Source organism: Pelodiscus sinensis, chromosome 1 (genome assembly GCF_049634645.1).
Source record: "Pelodiscus sinensis isolate JC-2024 chromosome 1, ASM4963464v1, whole genome shotgun sequence".
Classification (NCBI taxonomy): Eukaryota; Metazoa; Chordata; order Testudines; family Trionychidae; genus Pelodiscus; species Pelodiscus sinensis.
The window spans coordinates 239861556-239885386 of NC_134711.1; the positions used below are offsets into that span (position 1 = coordinate 239861556).

General features: G+C 44.0%; 1 protein-coding gene across 3 annotated transcripts in view; it reads right to left on the bottom strand.

Annotated features, from left to right (window-relative positions):
• Window positions 1-3987: 3987 nt before the first annotated feature.
• The window catches only part of COL4A2 (collagen type IV alpha 2 chain), a 248234-nt gene continuing 228390 nt past the window's right edge, over window positions 3988-23831 (bottom strand). For all 3 annotated transcript variants that reach the window (XM_075918575.1, XM_075918574.1, XM_075918576.1), the window contains exons 40-47: window positions 20612-20728; window positions 19691-19852; window positions 19463-19561; window positions 18601-18747; window positions 16979-17095; window positions 14513-14704; window positions 13858-14144; window positions 3988-7579 (exon numbers count right to left, since the gene is read on the bottom strand). In XM_075918575.1, the coding sequence (XP_075774690.1) occupies window positions 7325-7579; window positions 13858-14144; window positions 14513-14704; window positions 16979-17095; window positions 18601-18747; window positions 19463-19561; window positions 19691-19852; window positions 20612-20728 (1376 nt within the window). In that variant the 3' untranslated portion in view covers window positions 3988-7324. The remainder of the gene's footprint in view (window positions 7580-13857; window positions 14145-14512; window positions 14705-16978; window positions 17096-18600; window positions 18748-19462; window positions 19562-19690; window positions 19853-20611; window positions 20729-23831) is intronic.

Sequence of the window (23831 nt, forward strand, 5' to 3'; positions counted from 1 at the left end):
GGTAGGCCTTTTGAGGATTTATTAATGTACATCCTGGTACCTTAACAGTCAGTCCTTCTCTACATTAACCAGGGATATCACTCTCCTGTGCTACTGAATGGATGGTACGAAAAAAATGTATTGGCACTTACACTCCTGCTTTATGTAGAGAGATGTGTCCCCCATGTGAAGTGTTTGATACATCTCCACATCCCCATCTCCCCTTAGCTGAGGTTAGGAAAAATTGCACGTGGCAGTGTGTGATTTCACCATACAAGTTCCGTAAGTAGGAGGGAAGTGAAGATCTGAGTTTTCTGATGTGAAACACAAGCAGATGACTGTTTTTGGAGGGTGTGGGAGGTGAACTGAAAGTGACCTTTGTACACCCTAAAGGAGCATTTCAGCACACTGACAAGCTTTCTTTTGTTGCCGTTGAGAGGACTGTTAAGTCTTTATTACTGCTCTCAGAGTGTCTTAGCATAAAGAAGGGGATCATCCAGTATCTCATACAGAGATGTGATAAACAGGGATCAGCGGGGACCCAGAGGATTTTGGAGGCCTAGTAACATCTGATACGGAGGCCTCCTCTCTTTCTAAAGGCTTACAAATGATGGAAGGCCCTGGGATGGTGGAGAGGCACTCCCCCCACAGTGGTAGTTCCTGTCCTAGGCCACTGGGCTCAACTCTCCACTCAAGGGATATGTCTATACTGGTGGGTTGTTGTGCCAGAGATATGCAAATGAGGCTAAGCGTGGAATATTGCTGAGCCTCATTTGCATAACTAATGAGCTGCCATTTTTGCGGAAGAGGCTCTTGCGCCAGAAGGAGCGTCTACACTGCCTTCTTGCGCAAGAAAAACCCTCTTGCGCAATGCAGCTACACTGATTATTTTCAGGAATAACGGCATTGTGCAAGAGGGGGCAGTGTAGATGCTCCTTCTAGCGCAAGAACCTCTTCCACAAAATGGAGGCTTATTAGGTATGCAAATGAGGCTCGGTGATATTCCACGCTTAGCCTCATTTTCATACTTCTGGTGCAACAACCTGCCAGTGTAGACATAGCCAAGGGATTGTGACCCGGTGTGCAGGCTCACAGTGGCACTGATTTGATTGGCCCTCCATTGTTGTGACAGAGAGGCCCCTGTTCCAGGTTGCAATACTCCCTATTTGGGGGTCTGTGTCAAATAGGGGATCCCAGAGCAAACTGCTCACTCCTCAGCCGTTCTGGAAATAGGCAATAACAAATGTAGACCCTAATCCTTGAAGTCCTTCATGTGTGTGGAACCCCCAAGGATTTCAACAGGAATCCTGCACATGGAGCTGCGATACAGTCAGTCCCCAGACAGGGATGTGGACACCTGCTCACTCACCCACACCAAACCAAGGTTATCCAACACAGAAGGAGACCATTCTGGAGTAGCCAAGTATTAAAAGTCATTACCGGATAGTAATTAAAACCTCTGTAAAAATCTGTCCTGCTGAGCAACTTTTTGCAAAGGGGCTGATCTGAACATTTAAAACAGCATCTATTATTCCCATTACCATGATTTAAAGCTGGTGACATGTAATGTGATGAAATATAGTTGCTGTCCTGAACATTTTGACTCTTTTAAAAGTTCTATATTCTTGGGCCTGCTAGTCTGCTCCATTATATGTTTTGGAAGTTTATTTATCAAACCAGCAGAAACATTAAGTATAGCTGTTGTATATTAAAACCCAGCGCTTTCCTTGCTTACCAGCCAAGACCAAGTGACCCCCTTTGTTTGGAGTCTCCATAGTACTGATAATGATGGAAATATGGTGCTGCTTCAGGCTGAAACACAGCCAGTAGGGTTTCTGGTCTCCACAACATCAAGAATTAAGAGGATGGCTGAAAGCTCCTCTTCCCTAAGGCTACACACTCTGCAAGATACTGCCTGGTGGTACTGGAAAGCTCTTCCTTGTTTTGCCTAATGACCCTGAAGGCTCTCAAAGCAGAGTGGACATCTTGTAGGTAGTTGAGATCAGACTTGCAGGACGTAAGTGAAGGTGGAAGCACTTTAATTGTAGATGTTAAAGATGCTAACATTTTTGGAGCTGCCTTTATTTGGTTCCTTTGCAATCAGGTCCAGTAACATGTTTACCAGCTAATTTAACTTGGCAGATTTGGGGCACGCAGCCAAGGGCTCAATCTCAAGTTTCAATAGAATGTGACATTAAAGCACAGAAGAGAGAGATGTTCTCTCATTTCATTCTTCTAGGCACAAAAGCATGTCACGATGTAGGATTGTTTTAAAAAGCAGAGTTTAGGACAAACAGCATGTTTTAAGCAATGAGTTTCTTAATCTTGAATAAAAGGCAGGCTTGTAGCTTGAATAGTCATTTTTACACTCAGACTAGATTATAAGAATTATAAACTCAAGATGTTGAGTGGTATACCTATGGCTGACAGGAGCCTGTGTATTGCAACACACTTCAGCTGGGTGGTTTGTGGCACTTAAACTCCTGGGTGACTGCTGAAGCCGCTAAAGTGCCTTAGAATTTCTAGTATCCTGAGTGACTTGAAGTGCACAGAAGCTGAAGTTTCCCTAACTCAAGAACACTAAATACAAAATCTCTCATTCATGCAATGGTTAGGCTTAAAAAAAAAATCAAGTATGCAGCGCTCAGGCTGCACAAAAGCAAATGCTACCATCGGCTTCCCTTATTCCTGGCAAAAGCAGGAGTACTGGACACAAGTGAGGGTGCCCTGTGAGTTAGATTTTAGCGAGTCCTTAACTAGACTCACTAAATTGAAGTCCAGGAGATCGATTGCGGTAGTGTCGATCTTAGGCAAAGTGAAGACCTTGCCTAATGGCTTAAAGTTAGCCGATGCAAATATTAGGTGGCTTTGCCTATTAGGGAAATTGTCCATTTTGGTGCCTCCACTGCAAATGCCAGAGGGCTTTGCCATAAGTTGGGCAAGTTACTCAATCTTTGTCCTTGTCCCTTGCCTGTGCAATAGAGACATTGAGGATAAACTTACTATTTGTGGGTGGATCTAAAATAAGAAAATATGTCCTTGCAGAAAACATACTAGCTAAGAATTCTTTAAATACACCCACATGGCTATGCTTTTCATCATGGTTCAGCTCCTCTGCTCTTCAATTTTACAACCCATTATAGATTCTATGGCTAATCCCTATCTCAATATTCCATTGAACTTGTCTATATTTGAAATGTCACACTGGAAGAATTATTCTGTTGTCCTGAAACTGTCTAGCCCAGGGGTTAGATCACTTTAACTGAGGACCTCACTCCTGAGGTAGACAGGTCTAGGGATTCAGGTGTGTGGATTTTTCACTTGTCTGTGGTGACCAATTTTTAGTGTAGACCAGGCCTCAGAGCTGTGTGGCCTCAGGTAAAGATAATGTAAGCAACTGATGAAATTCTCTCTCCTTATAAAATAAGGATGGATGGAAAAGCACCTTAGTTAGCAGCCTCTCTCCAAAACTGTGTATGTGTCTCCAGGCCCACCAATGAGAGGGGGGAGGGAGAGGGAAAGCTAAAGGTGTAATTGCCTCAGGGTCCAGCCATTCTGGTGCTACTGCCTTGAGCCTATTAAATTGCTGCTGGAGCCCCATGCTTCTGTGCAGCTCTGAAGGCTGGAGTTGGGGCATGGCATACTCCAGGGAATGCAGAGGGCTGGCCCCGTTGCCCCTTATGGAAGCACAGAGCTGCCCTCCCACCTTAACCAGGTGCCCATGGAGACTCTCAGCTCTCCTGTGTGTCTCCAGCTGACAGACTGAGCAAACCCCTGCTTGGTTAGATAGTTGGAATTTAGATTGAAGAAGCCCGTTGGCTACCTTTTGATATTTCTCCTGGCTTTGATACTCATTTTTAAAATGAGTATCAAATTAACACTGGCTTTGATACTCATTTTAAAAAAAAAATCCCAAACCAAACAAATCCAAGCTAACAGCTATTAAAGTAAGCTGTGCAAATATGAGAGAGCTTGGCATATGTATAGAGAACTGAAACAATCAACAAATAGAGGTATAGAAAAATATTTATTTAAGATAATTACAGCAACAAGGGATCACAATTAGAAAACAATAACTGAAGAAGGGGAAAGGTGAACTGTATAAGGAGAAGTTAAAACTGATGAGATAACTACAGATTATTTTCAAGCCAGTGCACTAAGTGTACATAGTACTTCTGACCCTTGCTAATAAATGTAGCTCCCCTCCCCACAAAAAATCTTGATGAAAACATTTAAATGTAATAGTATTTATCATGCTCATTACTATGCTGCATAAGAGCCTCACAAGAAAATATGCAAGGGAGTTATCATTATCTAGTTCTTTCTTCTCTCTCAGGTCATGAGGGATATAGCATACCTCTGGGTATAATGTTTTCTTTCTACAGGAAAAAGCAATTCATTTTTGTGACTGGCAAATAGAGGTGTGAAAGTGTAACCATGTACACAATGTTGAGCCTGGACTCATTGATTAACATTCATGGTTACATGCAGGCCCTATTTGCCACACTGCTGTCTCTGTATCAGAGGCAACAGTGTAAGGGAGGGGCAGGCGGGAGCCAGTATGCGTGAGGAGTCAGCTTTTAAGCTGGCTTCCGCAGAACCACTTCTCCATGGTTTTGCCTCTATAGCAGAGGTAGCAGCATGAAGAGGGGAGAGGGGGAACGGGATGTGGGAACCAGTGCACATGGGGAGCTGGCTTAAAAGCTGGCTCTCCAAACATATGGGCTCCTGCAGAGCTGCCTGTCCTGGCTCCCGCACACATCACTCCTGCCTCCCTCACCCACACTTCTGCCTCTGATACAGAAGCTTCAGGGGGTAGCTGAGTTAGTCTGTACAGGCAAAAACAACAAATGGTCTGGTAGCACTTTATAGACTAACAAAACATGTAGATGGTATCATGAGCTTTCGTGGGCACAGCCCACTTCTTCAGATGACCGGAGAGAGATGATACAGAGACAGCAGTGCAGGGTGGTAGGTGGGAGCCTCTTGCCCCTTGCAAATTCAGCGGTTACATGGTTACTTAAATAAATGCATTTTTACATCCCTAGTAGCAAACTGAGTAGACCTTTTGCGGGAGGCAGAGGCTACCCAGCGACAGACTCTGTGGATACTCAGCAGATCTTGTACCCATTTCTAGAGCTTTTAAAGAAAAACTGCAAGAAACCCCTCTAAGTGACTTCCAGCCCCTCCACATGCCCTTCTTAGCAGTACACCTCACTGGTTATGTTATAGTCTAGCAGCACCTTAAAGACTAACAAAACACGTAGATGGCATCATGAGCTTTTGTGGGTACTACCCACTTCATCAGATGACTGGAGTACTGAAAGTCCAGATCCAAGAATAAATAAGGGAAGGCTGGGGGGGGGGGGGGGGGAGAGGAAAAAAATAGTGAACTGGATTGTTCAATATTTTCTGGGTTTTTTTTCTCCCCTGCCTTCTGTTATTTATTATTTGATCTGGACTTTCAGTACTCCAATCATCTGAAGAAGTGAGCTGTGCCCACAAAAGTTCATGATGCCATCTACATGTTCTGTTAGTCTTTAAGGTGCTGCTAGATTATTTGTTGTTTTTTTATGTGTTCCAGTTACAGACTAACTCAGCTACCCCTCTGAAGCTTTTGGTTATATTATATCATCCTCCAGCTGCATGCTGCGTCACAGATGAAGTTGATAGGTTGAAGGTTGCAGACCTGAAGATGAGACTGTATTGAGTAATATCAACTTCAGCTGGGAATCACATAGGATTAGTTTTCCAGGGGAGTATGTTGTAGAGTGACTGCTCCACAACCATATAACCAAATTCATGTGGCACCCTAGCCACACAATGTAATTAAGTATAGGAAAAGCTCTGCCATCTAGCATTCAGTTAACCAGAAAGCTCAATTAACTGGCATCTCCCAATACAAATCTTCAATCTAGTGCTTGTACAGCACATTATGCAGTTGCAAATTCTGCACTCTGCTTTTATGCAAAAGAGGCAGAAGCAAAGTAAACCAGCTGAAACCAGGGATTTATTCAAAAAAGCAGCTTCCAGGGTGTGTCACTGGGCTGATTCTGTAATGACCCTGTCTCCTACCTTCTACATTTACAGTGATAACTGATGTTGATAATAATGACCTTGAGATACTGCAAGATCCTGAAGTGCTTCTGACTCAAAGGAAGATTAGATTGTGGCCAGTACAGTTTGTGTTAAGTGTATTTTTAGTGATCTGGGTGTAGAACATAGTTATAGGTGGTGTTGTAAGATAACTGAGAGCGCTGTAAGAACCCAAGCACTGAGTGCTACTACGAGATTAGAGAGTACAGATATACTGGTTTATACTTCATTCATTTTATTGTATTCTAATTCTTTGAAAACTGGTGTTCCATTGGTAAAATAGAACTCTTGGTAAACCAGAATCTTTGATTAACTGGCACCCATCATAATCTCCCACATGCCAGTTAACAGAGCTTCTACTGTATATTGCATGGCTGTTAAAGGAAGAAAGCACGAGGCACTTTAGCATGAAAGCACTTCTCTCCTGCTTGTGGATCGGTGTATCCCGTGGACATTTATCCTGTGCCACACAACAGAAAGGAGCAAGGCCCACGGTAGTTATTCTGGGATGTGGAATACAGTGGGGAAAATGTGGTAAGTTTGTGAAGTAACATGCTGCCATTGGTAATGAACTGTTCTCATTGCAAGAAGAGAATAATAATAAATGTGGCTACCTGAGATAATTCAGAATATTTATGAAATCTCTGATGGTAAAAGTGATTGGGCAAAAAGAATGGCAAAGGTATGGGGAGTTTAAAACAACCTCTTTCCATTGTAAGTGCCCAGACATTAGTTCTTATTAAAGTAAAAGGTAAGTTCAAAGGCAGGGCTTGGGTCTCCGATCTATGAATATTTCCCAGAGTTTAGCCCTATGGTATGCTAGCACTTACATTTTACTATTGTATGTTACCACTTAATTAATATGAACTACGCCTGTTAGTTTATTGCTAAGAGAAGAAGTACATTTAATTTAATATTTACATTAAACAGGTTAGAGAATGGATATACCCAAGAGAACTGTTAGATTAGTAATTGGATAGGTATTGTGGGCTTTTTTTGGTTTTCAAGTTTGACTCAATTAGCAAATAATATGGTGTTAGATGAGCAAAATATAGTGTATTCTGGGAGGAGCAGCCAGTATTTGGTATAAGTGTTTTGTGTTTTTACAGACACTTCTCAATCAACTTTTCATTCAGCTTTTGAGGTAATAAGTTAAATAAGCACCACTGATTTTTTTTCTAAAGGTTTCGAACATTGTTGAAACATTTTCCTTTTACAGCTAGGGATTATTACTATTATTATTCTTTTTTTACAAATTTTTCATGCAGACTTGACATCTGCTGATATGAGTTCTGATGAGACCTGCCTTCAACGTATCTGCTGAGGGAAAGCTCTGGAATTCCTGGTTAATAGTGGTAAGCCAGAAGCTATACTTGTTTGCATAGTAGTGGCAGGTTCCTCGGGCACCATTGCATTCAATGAAAGGAGTAGCTCTGAAGTCTTCCAGACAGCTCCCAGGAGAAACCAGTGACTGTCCTCCACCTTCATCACCAGCTCCAGTGTGCTATGAGACACAAAGAAGGTAGTACTTAGCTATAGGACAGGGCTGTGCAAATTACTGCCTAGATCAATACTGTCAATAAACAATGGGTGGCAGAGAAAGGAGACCAAGGGTAGAATGACTTTTAAATCTATTACCTGTAAGAGTTCCCTACTGAGGCTTACAAAGGGCTAGTCTTGCAAACCTCATGCTCATGTTAAAGTTAGTAGAATAAGATCCTTAGCCAACCAGTTTATCTACATTATCCATTTTAAACCTATTTAAGTTAATTTACTCCAGACATTTAAAATTTCATTGCACTGAAGACGGATGAGAAAATTTTCAACTATGAGTTTGCAGCAGAGAGAGAATTTGCTAATCAACCAATTTACTATATCTCACACATTCATAAGCTATATTAAAAGAATGGAAATTGTTTGTTTTAATCAAAGGGTTTTCCCCTATCCGTAAAACAAATTAACATTTGTATCAAACAGGGTACGTTATGTCATGTTCATTGTATAACCCACACTCTTCAAATGGCATAGGTAAGCAAAACTGACATGTAATCATTACTTACCTCTTTAAGAACAGGACTATAAAGACTAACAGCACTTTAAAGACTAACAAGATGGTTTATTAGGTGATGAGCTTTCGTGGGCCAGACCCACTTCCTCAGATCAAATAGTGGAAGAAAATTGTCACAACCATATATACCAAAGGATACAATTAAAAAAACGAACACATATGAAAAGGACAAATCAAATTTCAGAACAGAAGCGGGATGGGGGGGGGGAGGTAAATGTCTGTGAGCTAATAATATTAGAGGTGATAATTGGGGAAGCTATCTTTGTAATGGGTAAGATAATTGATGTCTTTGTTTAAGCTTAGGTGTAAAGTGTCGAATTTAAGCATGAATGGCAGTTCAGAGGATTCTCTTTCAAGTGTAGTCTTAAAAGGACTTTGAAGCAGGATGAGGGTAATCAAGTCGTTGAGACAATGTCCTTTCTGGTTGAAATGGCAAGAAACTGTTTTTTCTTTGTGATCCTGTCTAATATCCACATATTCACTCTGCTGATACCATTATTGGACCTAACCAAGTGAGTTATAAGATCAAGAACACATATTCCTGCGCATCCAGAAATATAATTTATGCTATCATGTGCCGAAAGGTCCATCTGCTATGTACATTGGACAAACGTCTCAGACACTTTGCCAAAGAATCAATGCCCACAAAACAGATATTAGACAGTATCACAAAGAAAAAACAGTTTCTTCCCATTTCAACCAGAAAGGACATTGTCTCAATTTAAGTCATTTACTTCCAGGGAAATGATGACTTCACAGTTAGATTTTTGTGAAGTTGCCTTCACATTTCTTCAATCACAGCTGCAGCCTGTGACACTCATGTGATCCAGGCTTATCCTGAACAGAATCAATCAAGAAAACATTCTGAGCTTTCTTAATGATCTAGCAACTGCTAATGTGCTCAAAAGGAAATCTGATTTCTTTTCACCAGGACTCTGAGGCTGCAACAGGATCCAGCCAGGCACACCGAAGTCCTACCAACTTCAGCAGGGGTCCGGTTGACCTATTCTCATCGCTTTGCGGGACAGATCCCTTACACTGACACTAATCTGCCATTTTATTGAAACCAAGGAAGTGGTAGTGTAACATCATCACATTGAATATGCCTTTCTTGAGACTGTCAGGACCATAGCGTATTACATGTCTTATTCTACAGAATTCAAAAAACCTACACTGTATAATCATGCCACTAGCCATTGCTGGATCACTAGTGCACTTATCACTAGTGGACACAGATCAGGACACTAAACAGTTTTCTCCTGTAAAACTTAATTTTTGGCACTTCGCTTGGTAGCAAAAGGACTTTGTCCTGGGAAATCAACCTCTTGTTGCTAAGCCTGAAGCTCTCTCTCCAGGAATGCTTAGAACTTAGACAAGGTGTTTACAAACACTTAGCTTAACCAAGCCTCACAACACTTCTGTGAGATGCGCAGTTCTATATAGGTTTAATACCCGGCTTATCACCTCTTCAAGGTGGCTAACTCCTGTCAGAGCTTGTTCATTCGCCCTCTCCACAAAGGGAGAAGCATTCAGGGGCAGATATAGGGCAGGGCGAGCGGGGCGGCCGCCCCGGGCCCCGTGCTTCAAGAAGCCCCGTGCATGCGCCGTGGCAAAGGGGGGCCCCGCAAAATGGTCATCTGCCCCTGGAAGCATGTACAGCTTGGTGTTTTGTTTTGGTAGCGTCCTTTTTTATATATAAGGATGATGCCTGCTGCCATGTGCATGTTAGAGAAGGCAAGACCAAAGAAATGTGCCTTGCACATGGTGCAGAAAGTGGTGAGGTCTGTGATAGTTCTTAGTTACTGGGGAACCTCCTTCCAGTCTGGGACTGGACCCTGGTGAAAGTTCTATTCCCCCACCCAGATGAGCTTGACTAGTGGTAGGAATTCCATCCGATCAGAGGAGCAAAGTTGTACACCAGGATCTCATCCTGAGCTCTAGAGCAGTGCTACTCAACTTTGTGTAAGGGGACTGTTAGCCCCTTACTAAGACTCTGTGGGATTTTTGGTTGGCCAGCTCTCAGTATCAAAAGGGGAAGGGTCCATGAGAAATCAGGGCCCTGAGACTGACAGACTCCAGGGACAATGGAAAGCAGCCAACACTCCTGCTCAGCCCGACTGATAGGTTGGACAGGCCGGTGAGGAAAGTAAGAGGCCAGGCCCCGTCCTCCCTGTGAGCTGGGATTTTTCTGGGTCTGTGGGAGAAGAAGAGAGAGCTAAGAGGAGCAAGCTGTGTGGAGAGGCAGTCCTGCAGCAACAGAGCCAGGCACACACAGCCCAAGGAGTGCAGACCCTGTGTGGAGCAGCAGACTGGCAGTGCTCAGAGAGCCAAAAGGGACAGAGAAGCATCGCAAGGAGCTGGAGACTGGCAAAGCAGCACAGCCTGCAGCTGGGTGTGGTGAGCAGCTGGGACCAGCAAAGTGGGGGGAGAGGCGCTGGGCAGGGAGTCACCACCAGCCAAGAGGCCCTGCAGGCCAGACTGGAGAGGGGTCCTGCCACTGAGAGCCTGGGGCCGTGTGGTCACTGCCAGAGCAAGCGTGTCCAGCCTGCAGCCCCCCTGCAGCACAGCCAGGATCTATAAGGGACCTATAAGGAACAGACAGTGAACTGTCCTTACACTCTGCAGACTGCTGTTTTGATGTCCCCATGCTTCAGAGCAGGACTGTGTGTTCTCATTTAACCAGTCTCAGTTTTTCTTATTCTTTTCTCTTTAATCAGTTGATGTTTAATACATTGTATTTGCTTTGAACTTTATGAAATGATCACTGGGCCAAGAAAGCCTGCAGCGTGAAGAGAGCACCTCGGAGTGGGGACACCCTAGCCCCTGCCCCAAGTGACTACAAGGTCAGGGATTAAGCCCCAGGAAACCTGGGCCCAGCCTTGTGGGGGTTTCGAGGACTCTGCTACTCAGGAGAGTGGAGGAGGAGCCCTCAGGATAAGGGAGGCCGTGGGGTAAAGGAAGTAGGAGTGGGGACTCAGATCCTTTCGCTGGTCCATTTCACCGGGGTAGTATAGAAGCCAGGAAAGTTCCCCACAATAGCGGGACCATTCTCCTGCTTACATTTGGAAGCCCCAGGGGCCACAGTGATACCCACAGCACATGCAGAGGGCCACAACTTAAGCGCGGCTGCATATATATGCAAGTATCTATGCAACTATATATAAATAGTGTCTTTCACACTGATAGGCATGAATATAAAGATTAAGGCAAGACTACACAACACACAGGGCCCATTTAAGTCAGTCCTGCTGATATTAATAAAATGCAATATTTACCCGATTTCCACCCATATGACTGCTCTTGTGAGGAGGCTCCGCCACCTCTTGCCGCCCCCGCACCTCCTGCCGGCTGGCAGCTCCTGCTCAGGCGCAGCTTTTATCAGAGCCATGCCATGCGGCTCTGCTTCTGGGGAGGCTCTGCCGCCTCTTGCCGTCCCCTCCCCCACTGGCCAGTAGCAATCAGGCAGGTAGGCAGCTCAGGAAGTGGCTCAAGGCGCCGCAGGCCGTGTGTTGAGTAGCCCTGTTCTAGAAAGACTGAGACCACTTTAATGAATTAGCCCACACTCCTGTCACCTCTCTCAGATGAGAGAGAGAAGAATCTCCTGAACAGTAGTACTTCATGCAGATAAGAATGGGTGGCTGTCCTCTGTTGGCTGGAGGTGATCATTCATTGGCGCCATTAAAGCAGGTTTTTTTTTACATTTTTAAATTTTTATTTCTGTGGTTGGAAAAAAAACTTTTTAGGTTGGTGGTTGCTTAATAGACAATGGAAAATGTCAATGCTCTGGAAAATGTCAATGAAAGCGAGAGCTTTTTTTGTTTTGGAGACATTTCTCGTGGTAGGAAAATACATTTTCTGACCAGTTTTATCTAAATAACTTTCAGAAGGTCAAAAATAAAATCTGTAGGAGAGATGATATTTGAACACAAGTGTTCCTGTCTGTCCAGATGTTTACACAGCACCGGTCACCATGCTTAGCAGAGTGCCTTTGTAATATCTTAGTCTTGGTCAGACATATATCTAAGGCAGTGGTCCCCAACGCGGTGCCCGCGGGCGCCATAGTGCCCGCCGGGGCATTTGTGTGCGCCCGCCGACAACCTGGGCCGGCCCCGCTCCTGGCACGTGGCGCACTGGAGGTGCCGGCCCCAGGCGCGCGACACGCACCGGCGCATGGTGCGCGGCGCTCGGGTGGCCCCATCCCTGAGGCACATGTGGGTGCGCGGCGCCGGTGCCGGCCCCAGGCATGAGGCTCGGGTGGTGGCACCGGCCCCGAGCCCACAGCACAAGGCGCTCGGGCGGCCCCGGCCCTGGGACACATGCCGGCGCCGGGTGCAAGGGCATCTCCACCCTTGGCGTGCCCCAGGATGCGTGGCCCCGCCCCCGGGCGCCCAGCACATGCGTGGCCTCACCCCCCGGGCGCCTGGCACGTGAGTGGCCCCGCCCCGGGTGCCTGGCGCATGAGTGGCCCTGCCCCCGGGCGCCCGGGAGCCTCTATAGGTTGGGGACCACTGATCTAATGTATTATATGTACCTGGCAAGACCTCACTTATTCTGGTCTGAATTCTGCATTTCTTAAGCAGGAAGTGGGGCTGTACATGCCAGTGATATTTTCAGGTGTGAAAAGAATGCAGGATTGGGCCATGTGGATTGGTGCTATAGTCGTTTTGCAAAAAAAGGGCAACTTAAAAATAGAAGCTCCTTACCTTCATTGTATGGCTCCTATTACCATAAGGGCTATATGGTCTAAGGATGAATACATTTCAGTTTGAAAGCTGGGGCAAACCAGAAACCCATGAACTGCAGAGTTGCTTAAATATAGCTTTTTGTTAAAAGTAATCTTCACATACTTATTAGTATTTTTGACTGACAATCTAATTTTTTTTTTTGTGCAGGTCAGTGATTTTATCAGATCAATTGCTTACCATTGTTCTTGAAAGACCTATTACCTTTTCTTCGCTCTCTCTCTCTCTCTGACAATAGCATATTGGGCTACCCTTCCCAACAGGGCCGGCCCGAGCCCTTTTGGCGCCCTGGGCGCATGCGTGACCCGGCCATGGCTGCTGGTGCGCAACCTGGGGCCTGCCCCCGGGGCTCACGGCGCATGCGTGGCCCAGCCTGGCCTGGTTATTGCTGCTGGCGCGCGCGCCGGGCCATGCAGGGCCCCACGGCTGTGGGGGGAAGGGCGCTGCTGGCTGGTGCTGTGGGCACAGCGCTGGGTGCCCAGCGCCTGATGGCAGCTGTAAGGGATGCCGCACGCTCCTTACAGCTGCCATCAGGCGCCCGCCATCGGTTGGCACCCCGGGCAGCTGCCCAGCTCGCCCATGCCTCAGTCCAGCCCTGCTCCCCACCTCAGTGCATGCACTCTCGGTGACATTTATATTCTTAGCTCAAGCAGCTTTTTTGTTCGGAGAGTTCATTTTCTCTACCACATAAAGTGGATCTTATCTTCTGCTGTCAAGTACAACTTGCCACCTGGAACATATTCATTCCAGACTTTGCATAGTAATCTGGTTGGAGAGAAACTGTTGTCCCAGTCATTTATGATAAGGGAGAGAGCAATTTTCTCACACATTTCTCCTCTCTGCTTCCATAGGGAGATTCAGTATCTTTTAGGACACCCGTACCTAAACCTGAACAACTTGGCCAACGGCTGGGACCCAAGCTTGATTTAACTTTGTGTAACACTGGTATTGAATATTGAAAAGAACAAATACCATAAGGAAGGAATATCCAATCCATAAACTGCGCCATCCTTCAGGGCAGTGTGGAATAGACACATCTTGACTATGCACAGCAATTGCAACAGCTGGGGCTTCACAGACAGAACAACGACTGATATATGGTCTAATTTCGTTTTCTGCCACAGGCATCATTGGAAGAGGTGCTGTAGTTGAGAGCCAGTAGGATTTATCATTTCGATTTGCATAATAACAGAGGTCCCCAGGGTTACAGTAGAGGAAAGGCATGGTACTAAAGCGAGCCAAACAGGATCCAGCCAGCCCTGCAAAGGAAAAAAAACAACCAAAACCGATCACAAATCTTTAGTTTGTGCACATTCAAGATTTTATTTGTAGCTTATTGTGTATACCTGTATAAATTATTCATCAGTGAAGCTCTTTCAGTAACATTTAACTGGGGTATTATAGCCCCACTCAAACTTCAGTAGTGATCTGGAGAAACCACTTCCAGAAGGAGATAGAAGAATGGAATTAAAGTCCAATCTGCAGTCATTTCTAGGCATCCTAGCGTAATATGTGCCAAAGTCCAAATTTCCAAGAAATGGCTTTAATGGTGTATACCTCTAGTTTTGAGTTGTAAAATCAAATTAATATCTTATCTTTTGACATTTTCAAAGAACCATATACATACCAAGGTCCTGGTTATGTGCTTTTTCCTGTCCTTCAAAGTACAGTAGACTGTAGCCACTCCAGAGTTTATTCATACCAACTGGACACATTGGCTCTTGCTCAGACTGGCTATGCTTCACCAGAAGGTACCCAATATTAACACTGCGACCTGGCATACCTGGTAGCCCAGGGTTACCTGGATGGCCTGGTTCACCTTCGGGGAAATAAATGGAAAGAGACAATAAATGGAAAGAGACAAAGAGTAACTGGAGGACAGACATTTTAGACTCTATCCTGACCATCAGGGAGGCATTAGTGGCAAATCTGAAGCTGGAAGCCAATTTGGGTGACAGTGATCATGACATACCCGATTTCATGATTCTAAGGAAAGGAAGGAGTGAGGGCAGCAGAATAAGGAAAATGGACTTCAAAAAAGCAGAGCTGATAAGTAAGGTCCTACTGGAAGAAAATCTAAGGGGGCCAGGTGAGCTGGCAGTTCCTCAAGGAGATAATACTAAAGGCATAATTGCAAACTATTATAACAAAGATAGGAAGAATATTAAGAGGCCAACAGGGCTTCCTCAGGACTTTGAAAGATTTGTTTTTGATTTTCAGGTCATTAAAAACTGGAAACATGGTCAAACTGATAAGGAGTATAAAAGAACAGCCCAAGTGTGTAGGGACAAAATCGGAAAGTCTAAGGCACAAAGTATGTGACATCTGGCAAGGTACATACAAGGGAAGAAGAAGGGGTTCTTTAAATACATTGAGATAAAGAGAAAAACAAATAAAAGTGTAGGTCCTCTGCTTAGACAGAAGGAGAGCTAATAACTGATTACTTGTACAAAGTGAAGACGCCTCCGTGCCTACATTGATTAAAAACAAGATTAATGATGACCTGAAGCAATCTTGGAATCCTTACCGCACGTCTACACAGCAGCATTATTTTGGAATAACTGATGTTATTTTGAAATAACAAAATGTGCATTTACACATTATTTCAAAATAATGTCAAGCTGGAATACTTCTTTCTTCGACTCCTGTAACCCTCATTTCATGAGGAGTAAGGGAAGTTGAAGGAAGAGTGTGTAGACAGTGTTAAAAGCCAAATTAAACTATTTCAACTTTAGCTACTCAATTGATGTAGCTGAAGTTGTGTATCTTAATTCGACTTTTGCCCTGGGGTGTAGACGTGCCCTTAGCTATTATCTTTGAGAACTCCAGGAGGATGGGAAAGGTCCCAGAAGATGGAGAAGGGCAAACACAGTACCTATCTGTAAAAAAGGGAACAAGGAGGACTTGGGGAATTATAGGTCAATCATCTCTAACTTCAATTCCTGGAAAAATACCAGAGCAAATCATTAAATGATCAGTTTGTATGATCATTTAATACAATGAGATTTAATACTATAGCTGAGCAAATAATTCACAAATAATTCTCTGATAACTTTAGCCTCTTTCTGCTCATTCAGTATAGGCAAGCAGTGATTTTCTTTTAAAATTTATTTTTCATCTAAAATTACCTGTCAGATTTTTTGGTTGACATTTTACCCTATGAAGTGATTGTGAACAATTCTCTGAAAATATTCACTATTTTACATTCTTATCTGGTCTGGTCTGATTTGTATTTGTTCACTAATTCATATAGTAATCTTTCTGGTTCTTAACTAGACGCATTCACAAACACTTGTACTACAACTGTTCATCCGTTTACCTCCTGCATGAATTTTCTATTTCCATGAACGTTCCTGTTGGTAAAACATTATTGCTGGCACGTTTACTGAAAGCCAGTACAGAAGGAGCACAAGGATTAAAACAAATTAATTCAAAAATTGAGGGAATGTTCATGGAAAACATTCGCACTGAGATCTAGTTATGATACTTAGGGTGCGTCTACATTGCACTATTATTCTGGGAAACAATCCTGGCATCCACACAGCAATTATGTTATTTCGAAAGAAAACTGAAATAATGGAGGGCTTTTTCCTACATTGGTAAACCTCATTTCATGAGGAATAACGCCTCTTTCGAAAAAACTCTTTCGAAAGAGGGTGTGCGCAAACGCTCCACTGCTGCTATACTGAAATAGCTCCTCACTAGGGCCATTCTAAGTTATTCTTCCCCAGTGCCTCCTGGAGGCTCTAAATAGAGGTAGTGCGTCCACATTTGGGGAGCCTGCTTCGGACTAATTTGGAGGCTTCCCTGTAGTGTGGACGCTCTATTTCAAAATAAGCTATTCTGGAAGATATCTTCTGGAATAGCTTTTTCCGAAATAAGCTTGCCGTGTAGACGTACCCTTAGTTTTAAAGACAGTTTAAAACTATTTCTATTAAAACTATTCATCAGCAAACCTAATAAAAGCACAGGAATATGATATAAGCATTGCATCAGAAGGATTAACAACTATAAAAAGATAATATGCTAACAGAAGATTTACAGTGTGAAATGGGGAAAAGAAAAGAAAAAATGATAATGCAATATCACTTACCCTCAATGCCTGCCAGACCCGGAAAACCTGATGGTCCTTGATCTCCTCTGAAACCTGAAGGAGCTGATATGCCGCCTCTTCCTTGGAACCCTGGTTTACCCGGTGGGCCTCTAAAACCTTAAAACCACCAAGTTCAACATGATCAGACATGTTTGATTTTTTTTTTAAGTACAGAAAAGAATACACCCAAAGTACAGTTCTGTTCTGACAAATTACCATGGAAACCCAGCCCCTAATTACGCAGCAGATCAGTCATACCTGCAAAGTATGTCAGTTAAATAAAAGCAAGAGAGTGTGTTGCTTACCCAGACCAAGTTCCTCACTGAATTTTTAATGGCAAATTTTGCCTAAGAAACGAAGCAAGATTGGGTTCCATAATTCTATTATTTCTTTTGCCTATTACCACAGGTACTGACTCCATGGGTGCTCTGGGGCTGGAGCACCCACTAGGAAAAATTAGCAGATGCTTAGCACCCACCAGCAGCCAAGCTTTCTCTCGGCTTCCCTCCCTCCTAGCTCCAGTCATGCACTGGTGGCCTTGCCATCCTGAAAGAAGCTGTTTTGCAGCATTCAGAGGCTTCAGGAGTGAGGGGAAGGAGTGAGGACATAGTGTGCTGGGGGATGGATGGGAAGAGGCAAGGCAGGATGGAGGCTTAGGGGAAGGGCTAGAGTGTGGGTGGGTTTGGAGCACGCCCGGGGAGAGGCAGAGTTGTGGTTTGGGGAAGGACTGGGACAGAGCATTGGGGGAGGGAGAACCTTCCAGCCAGGGCAGGAGTTAGCACCAATGCCTGTTACCGCTGCAAACTCCATATAAACTACAGGGCTGTGTCTAGACTGGCAAGTTTTTCCGCAAAATCAGCTGCTTTTGCGGAAAAACTTGCCAGCTGTCTACACTGTCCGCTTGAATTTCCGCAAGAACACTGACTTCCTACTGTAAGAAATCAGTGCTTCTTGTGGAAATACTATGCTGCTCCCGTTCAGGCAAAAGCCCTCTTGGCCAGTGTAGACAGCACAGTACTGTTTTGCGCAAAAAAGCCCCGATGGCTAAAATGGCAATTGGGGCTTTTTTGCGCAAAAGCGCATCTAGATTGGCACGGACGCTTTTATGCAAAAAGTGCTTTTGCGGAAAAGCATCCGTGCCAATCTAGACGCTCTTTTCGCAAATGCTTTTAACAGAAAACTTTTCTGTTAAAAGCATTTGTGGAAAATCATGCCAGCCTAGATGTAGCCCAGGAGAAGAATGGAATTCAGCTCAAAGTATCACCAACAGAACTGTTAAATGAAGTTCAGCTGCAATGTCAGATTTTGCGCTCTGGTATATGTATATCTCAGCTAATGGAGTCAGTTTGGCTTCATCTAAGATGACAATCAGAACTAGTGTGGGGTTTATGGGGATCACAGAGACATGCAATTAAGTTGCAGCTGGTGAAGATGTGCATGCTGCACAGCTTCACTTTGATTGTCAGGATTGATTTTTCAGGGGTAGCAGTTAAAAAATTAATTCTTTCCCTTGTGACTTCAATTTCATTTAAAATTAATAGGTTGGGAACCCCCCAGCACTACTTCTATAGAAGTTCTATTCTGAGCAGCTCTACACTTCAGGAGTAATGCAAAATTCCTACCTGGGTCACCTGGTGGACCATGGGGCCCCATCTCACCAGGCATTCCTGGGGGACCTATTTTTCCTTGTGGGCCTGTTGCACCCTTTTGAGTGACCAGCTTTGGAGGGACTGCAGGCAGCCCAGGAGATCCAGGAGGTCCCTCAATACCTGAATTATAAAAAGAAAGAGTGAACGAGTTTACAGATAGTATACCTCCCTTTCTTTGGTGTGCACTATGTCTATCACTCAGTGAGGTACTGAGGCTGGACATTTGAGAGTACTATAAATATGAGAGATGATGTACCCTAAGCCATAAAGTTCAGCTGCAGATCTGGGGTTGAAATTTTCAAAGTTTGGGGAGGTCACTTGGTTTCTTGGAAGGCAGGGAAATCATTCCAGACTTATGGGATTGTGTAAAAACAGGCAAAAATAGATGAGTAGAAGGAAACAAAGGGAATAAAAAGGCAGAATAGTGGGTTGAGTGTAGGTTGTGATGTGAAGTGTTGTAAAAAACTAGAATAAGATATAGCACTATAGGTTTTTGGGAAAAGGAAGATACATGAGAGTTTATATTAGTAAGGCCTAAGGTTGCTTACATTTCCAAATATCTTGATCTACTCTGGTGGGCTAGTGCTGAAGGTGTTATAGTTTTTGTGTGGGTGTCATTTGAAAGGATTTGGAAAAGCCGCTAGAGTTTGGAGCTGGACCTTTTGACTTACTTATACAGTAAAATCAATTGTAGCTGGGAGCCAAATTTCACAACTGGCCCAAAGTTGATTCAGGCATGTAGTCATGGGTTCAGCAGGAAGGCAGGTGTGGTAGCTACTGAGAAGTTTATTGTTTAATAACTGAAATAGGATAGCACCTGAAGGATCTTGCTCACCTGTTTGTCCTCTGTCGCCCTTGGGTCCAGTGGGCCCTCTGTCACCAGATACTCCCACAAAGCCAAGAGAGCCCATGAGACCTTGCGCACCTTTATAGCCTTTAATGCAAGATGACACATTTGAATGATTGTAGCTCCGCACAGATAATACAAATTAATTATCAATTTTAGCATCTACTGTAGCAACAAATAAGCATTTATTTACAAAAGTGTCCTTTTCAGCTGTACCTTTTGGTCCAGGGTACCCTGAAATTCCAGGTCTCCCCTGTAGTCCAGGGTCACCTCTAGATCCTTTTTGACCATCTTCTCCAAGCACACCTATTTGACCCTCTTCTCCTTTGCTTCCTGGTAGAGCTGGGGGTCCAGGTCTGCCCTGAGGCCCTGGATAGCCTGTGTGAGTACATTTAGATTGGAATTAGTGTTGAAAGACAGGACAGGTAGTATGGACATGGGGGAAAATTAACAGGGTGAAGCATGAATCTCTTGCCAGGTTTTAATCACTGAACCCAGGGTGGGAAGAGGGCTAATACCTGCAGGACCCAAGAGGCATAAGAACAGCCATACTGGGTCAGACCAATAGACCAAATAGCACAGTATCCTGCCTGCTGACAGTGGTCAATGCCTAGTGCAAAGTGATCCATCCCCGGTCCCAGCTTCTGGCAAACAGAGGTCAGAGACACCATCCCTATCCATTCTGTGGTCCTGTTGTTAGACTGAGATAGCCTATAGCATGGAAGGAATTAGTTACATTAGGCCTTTAAGTCAAAGTTTCTCAAGTAGGATTTACGGAAAGAGAAACAATAAAGGCCCCTTCATAGTATTTTCTTTTCCTGGTTTTTACTATTCAACAGCCCAGATGTGCAAGTCTAGAAAAGTCCTAAAACTTGGATTCGGGAAAAGTATGAATCGAGGAAGAAATGCTGATTCAGAATCTAACTAAGGCAATTTGTCAAGTGTTTGCACTATATGACAAGGAGTCTGTGGAGGGTTTGCTAGAGCTGTCATCAAAGGAGTACCATCATAGATCTTGTGATACTTTCCTTAATTAGAACTAAAATATATATCTCAGTAACAGACATTGCTAAACATCTGTATTAAATATTTTAATATTTGCTCTGCATCAGCTAATCCATGCAGGGCATATATTACCTGGCACTCCATCTAAACCTTGGGAACCCATATCACCAGGTATTCCTGAAATGTTTGAAGTGCCAGGAAAGCCTGGAATTCCGTCAGCTCCTGGGTCACCAACTGGGCCTCGTTCTCCTGCAAGAAAAGGAAAGACACAATCAATAGTGCAGGAGAAAAAGCACAACAATTATCAGATGAACCAAACCTTGCACTCTGATTTTCAGAGGTGCGGTGTAGACCCATTAACCTGAGATGAAAGTGTGGGTGCTCAGTATGATGCTGTATAAAAAAGGATTGTTTGCACTATTGTTGTCAGTAATGTTATGCAATCATAATAAATCTTGTTCAAAGCATGGCTTGCAAGGTACCACTGGAAATTCTTTAAAACATACAACTAACTAGTTTATATGGCTATTATCTTAGATGAATATTTGGACAGAGAGGCCTTTCATGGAAGGGCTGTTATGAGTGTGGAAGTTAAAATGTTGTGAGGCACCTATCCTTAAGGTAGTTTGGCAGGGGGACACTTTGATGTCAGAGAAGCTGAAAAACTTAAAAAAAACCCCCAAAACAAAACAACAAAACCAGCTGTTTTCTCTCATTTTGTCTCTCTCTATAATTTTTTTTCCTGCAGGACAATAGAGTGACATCAACATGTCACTCTGCCCCCAGTTCCAGGCCATGACTTCCACCTCCTCCTGGGCTCAGATGCTCTGGGCTCTGCCAGCACCACGTGGACAGCAGCCTTAGCTGTGGCTGGGCTCCTCTCCCCAGCAGCAGGCCCGGGCTGTCCATGGGACAACAAAGCAGGCCCAGGGCTCAGCCCTCCCCGACTGCCGGGAGCAGAGATGAGGCTAGCTCTCAGGGCTCTAGCTGTGGCCTCAGCTCTCCCTCGTGGCTGGGAGGAGCGTAGATTTAAGTCTGGGGGTTGGGGAAGAGCCAGGACAGGTGGCCTCAATGGGGTGGGGGAGAGCTAGGGCTGGGGCGGCCTGGGTCAGGGGGAAAAGCAAGGGCTGGCATGGCCTCAGCCCAGGTAGGTAGGGGTTGCCTACCTACAGAGAGAGGGGGGTTGGCGAGCGTAGCGAGCAGGGGGTACAGCCTCCTAGTTTTCTTTTAATAAAATAATTCTACAAAGAGATTGATTTTATTAACAACTTCAGAAGACTGAATAATATTTACCTTTAAACAGAATATTGTTTAAAAACCGAACATGGTTATTCCTTTGGTATAAATGCTACTGATGGGAAAAATCAGTTTTTTATATGCCGTCTCATTTCTGAGCCTTTAAGGTGTACTCCTTTTTTTAATGACAAAAGTAGGGGGAGATAGCTCAGTGGTTTGAGCATTGGCCTGCTAAACCTAGCATTGTGAGCTCAATCCTTGAGGACACCATTTGGGGCAAAAATTTGTCAGGGATGGTACTTGGTCCTGCTGTGAAGGCAGGGGACTGGACTCAATAACCTTTCAAGGTCCCTTCCAGCTCTAGGAGACAGGCAAAAAACCAGGAATTCTAGACACTTTTTTTCCCAGAAGGGAAAATTCTCCTTTCATATTATTAGTGGTGTATAAAGAGGAGTTCCTATGTGAGAATATTATGAACACAGTATGTAGCCACCTCGTTATTGAGAGAAAATATATAACTTGTATTGGGGGAAAAGCAATATTTATTGCTTTAATGCATCAGGAGTGTGAAAAAAACTTACAAGAAGGCAATACAAGAGCTCTGAAGATTAAGAACTTCCTTGTGCACACTTGAAAATTCAATGGGAAAAGCTATTAGTTTTAAGGATCCTATAGCCTACCTCTAATGATGCTAACCTTGTTTTGCAAGGGTAGGAGCTTAAGCTATGTCTACACTGGCAAATAATTAGAAAACTTTTGTCAATAAGAAATGTTAAAATGACCTCCTTGTGAAAGATATACTGGATCAGACCAGAGGGCCATCCTGTCTTCCAACAGGGAACAATGCCAGATGCCCCAGAGGGAGTAAACTGAACAGGTAATTATCAAGTGATCCTTCTCCTGTCATCCATTTCCAGCCTCTGCCAACAGAGGCGAGGGACATCTTTCCTACCCATTCCGGCTAATAGTCATTGATGGACCTAACCTCCATGCATTTATCTAGTTCTTTTCTGAACCCTGTTAAAGTCCTGCTCGTCACAACATCATATGACAAGGAGTTTCACAGGTTAACTCTGTGCTCCGTGAAGTAAAATTTCCTTTTGAATGTTTTAAACCTGCAACCTATTAATTTCATTTGGTGACACCCTAGTTCTTATGTTGTGGAAACAAGTAAATAACTTCCTTATTCACTTTTTCCACACCAGTCATAGAATCATAGAATACTAGGACTGGAAGGGACCTCGAGAGGTCATCGAGTCCAGTCCCCTGCCCTCATGGCAGGACCAAGTACTGTCTAGGCCATCCCATAGACATTTATCTAACCTACTCTTAAATATCTCCAGAGATGGAGATTCCGCAACCTCCTTGGCAATTTATTCCAGTGTTTAATCACCCTGACAGTTAGGAACTTTTTCTTAATGTCTAACCTATACCTCCCTTGCTGGAGTTTAAGCCCATTGCTTCTTGTTCTATCCTCAGAGGCAAGGAGGAACAAGTTTTCTCCCTCCTCCTTGTGACTTCCTTTTAGATACCTGAAAACTGCTATCATGTCTCCTCTCAATCTTTTCTTTTCCAAACTAAACAAGCCCAATTCTTTCAGTCTTCCTTCATAGGTTATGTTCTCTAGACCTTTAATCATTCTTGCTGCTCTTCTCTGGACCTTCTCCAATTTCTCCACATCTTTCTTGAAATGTGGTGCCCAGAACTGGACACAATACTCCAACTGAGGCCTAATCAGCACAGAATAGAGAGGAAGAATGACTTCTCGTGTCTTGTTCACAACACACCTGTTAATGCATCCCAGAATCATGTTTGCTTTTTTTGCAACCGTGTCACACTGTTGACTCATATTTAGCCTGTGGTCCACTATAACCTCTAGATCCCTTTCTGCTGTACTCCTTTCTAGACAGTCGCTTCCCATTCTGTATGTGTGAAACTGATTGTTCCTTCCTAAGTGGAGCACTTTGCATTTGTCCTTACGAAACTTCATTCTGTTTACCTCAAACCATTTCTCCAATTTGTCCAGATGACTTTGAATTATGACCCTACCCTCCAAAGCAGTTGCAGCCCCTCCCAGCTTTGTATCATCTGCAGACTTAATAAGCGTACTCTCTAT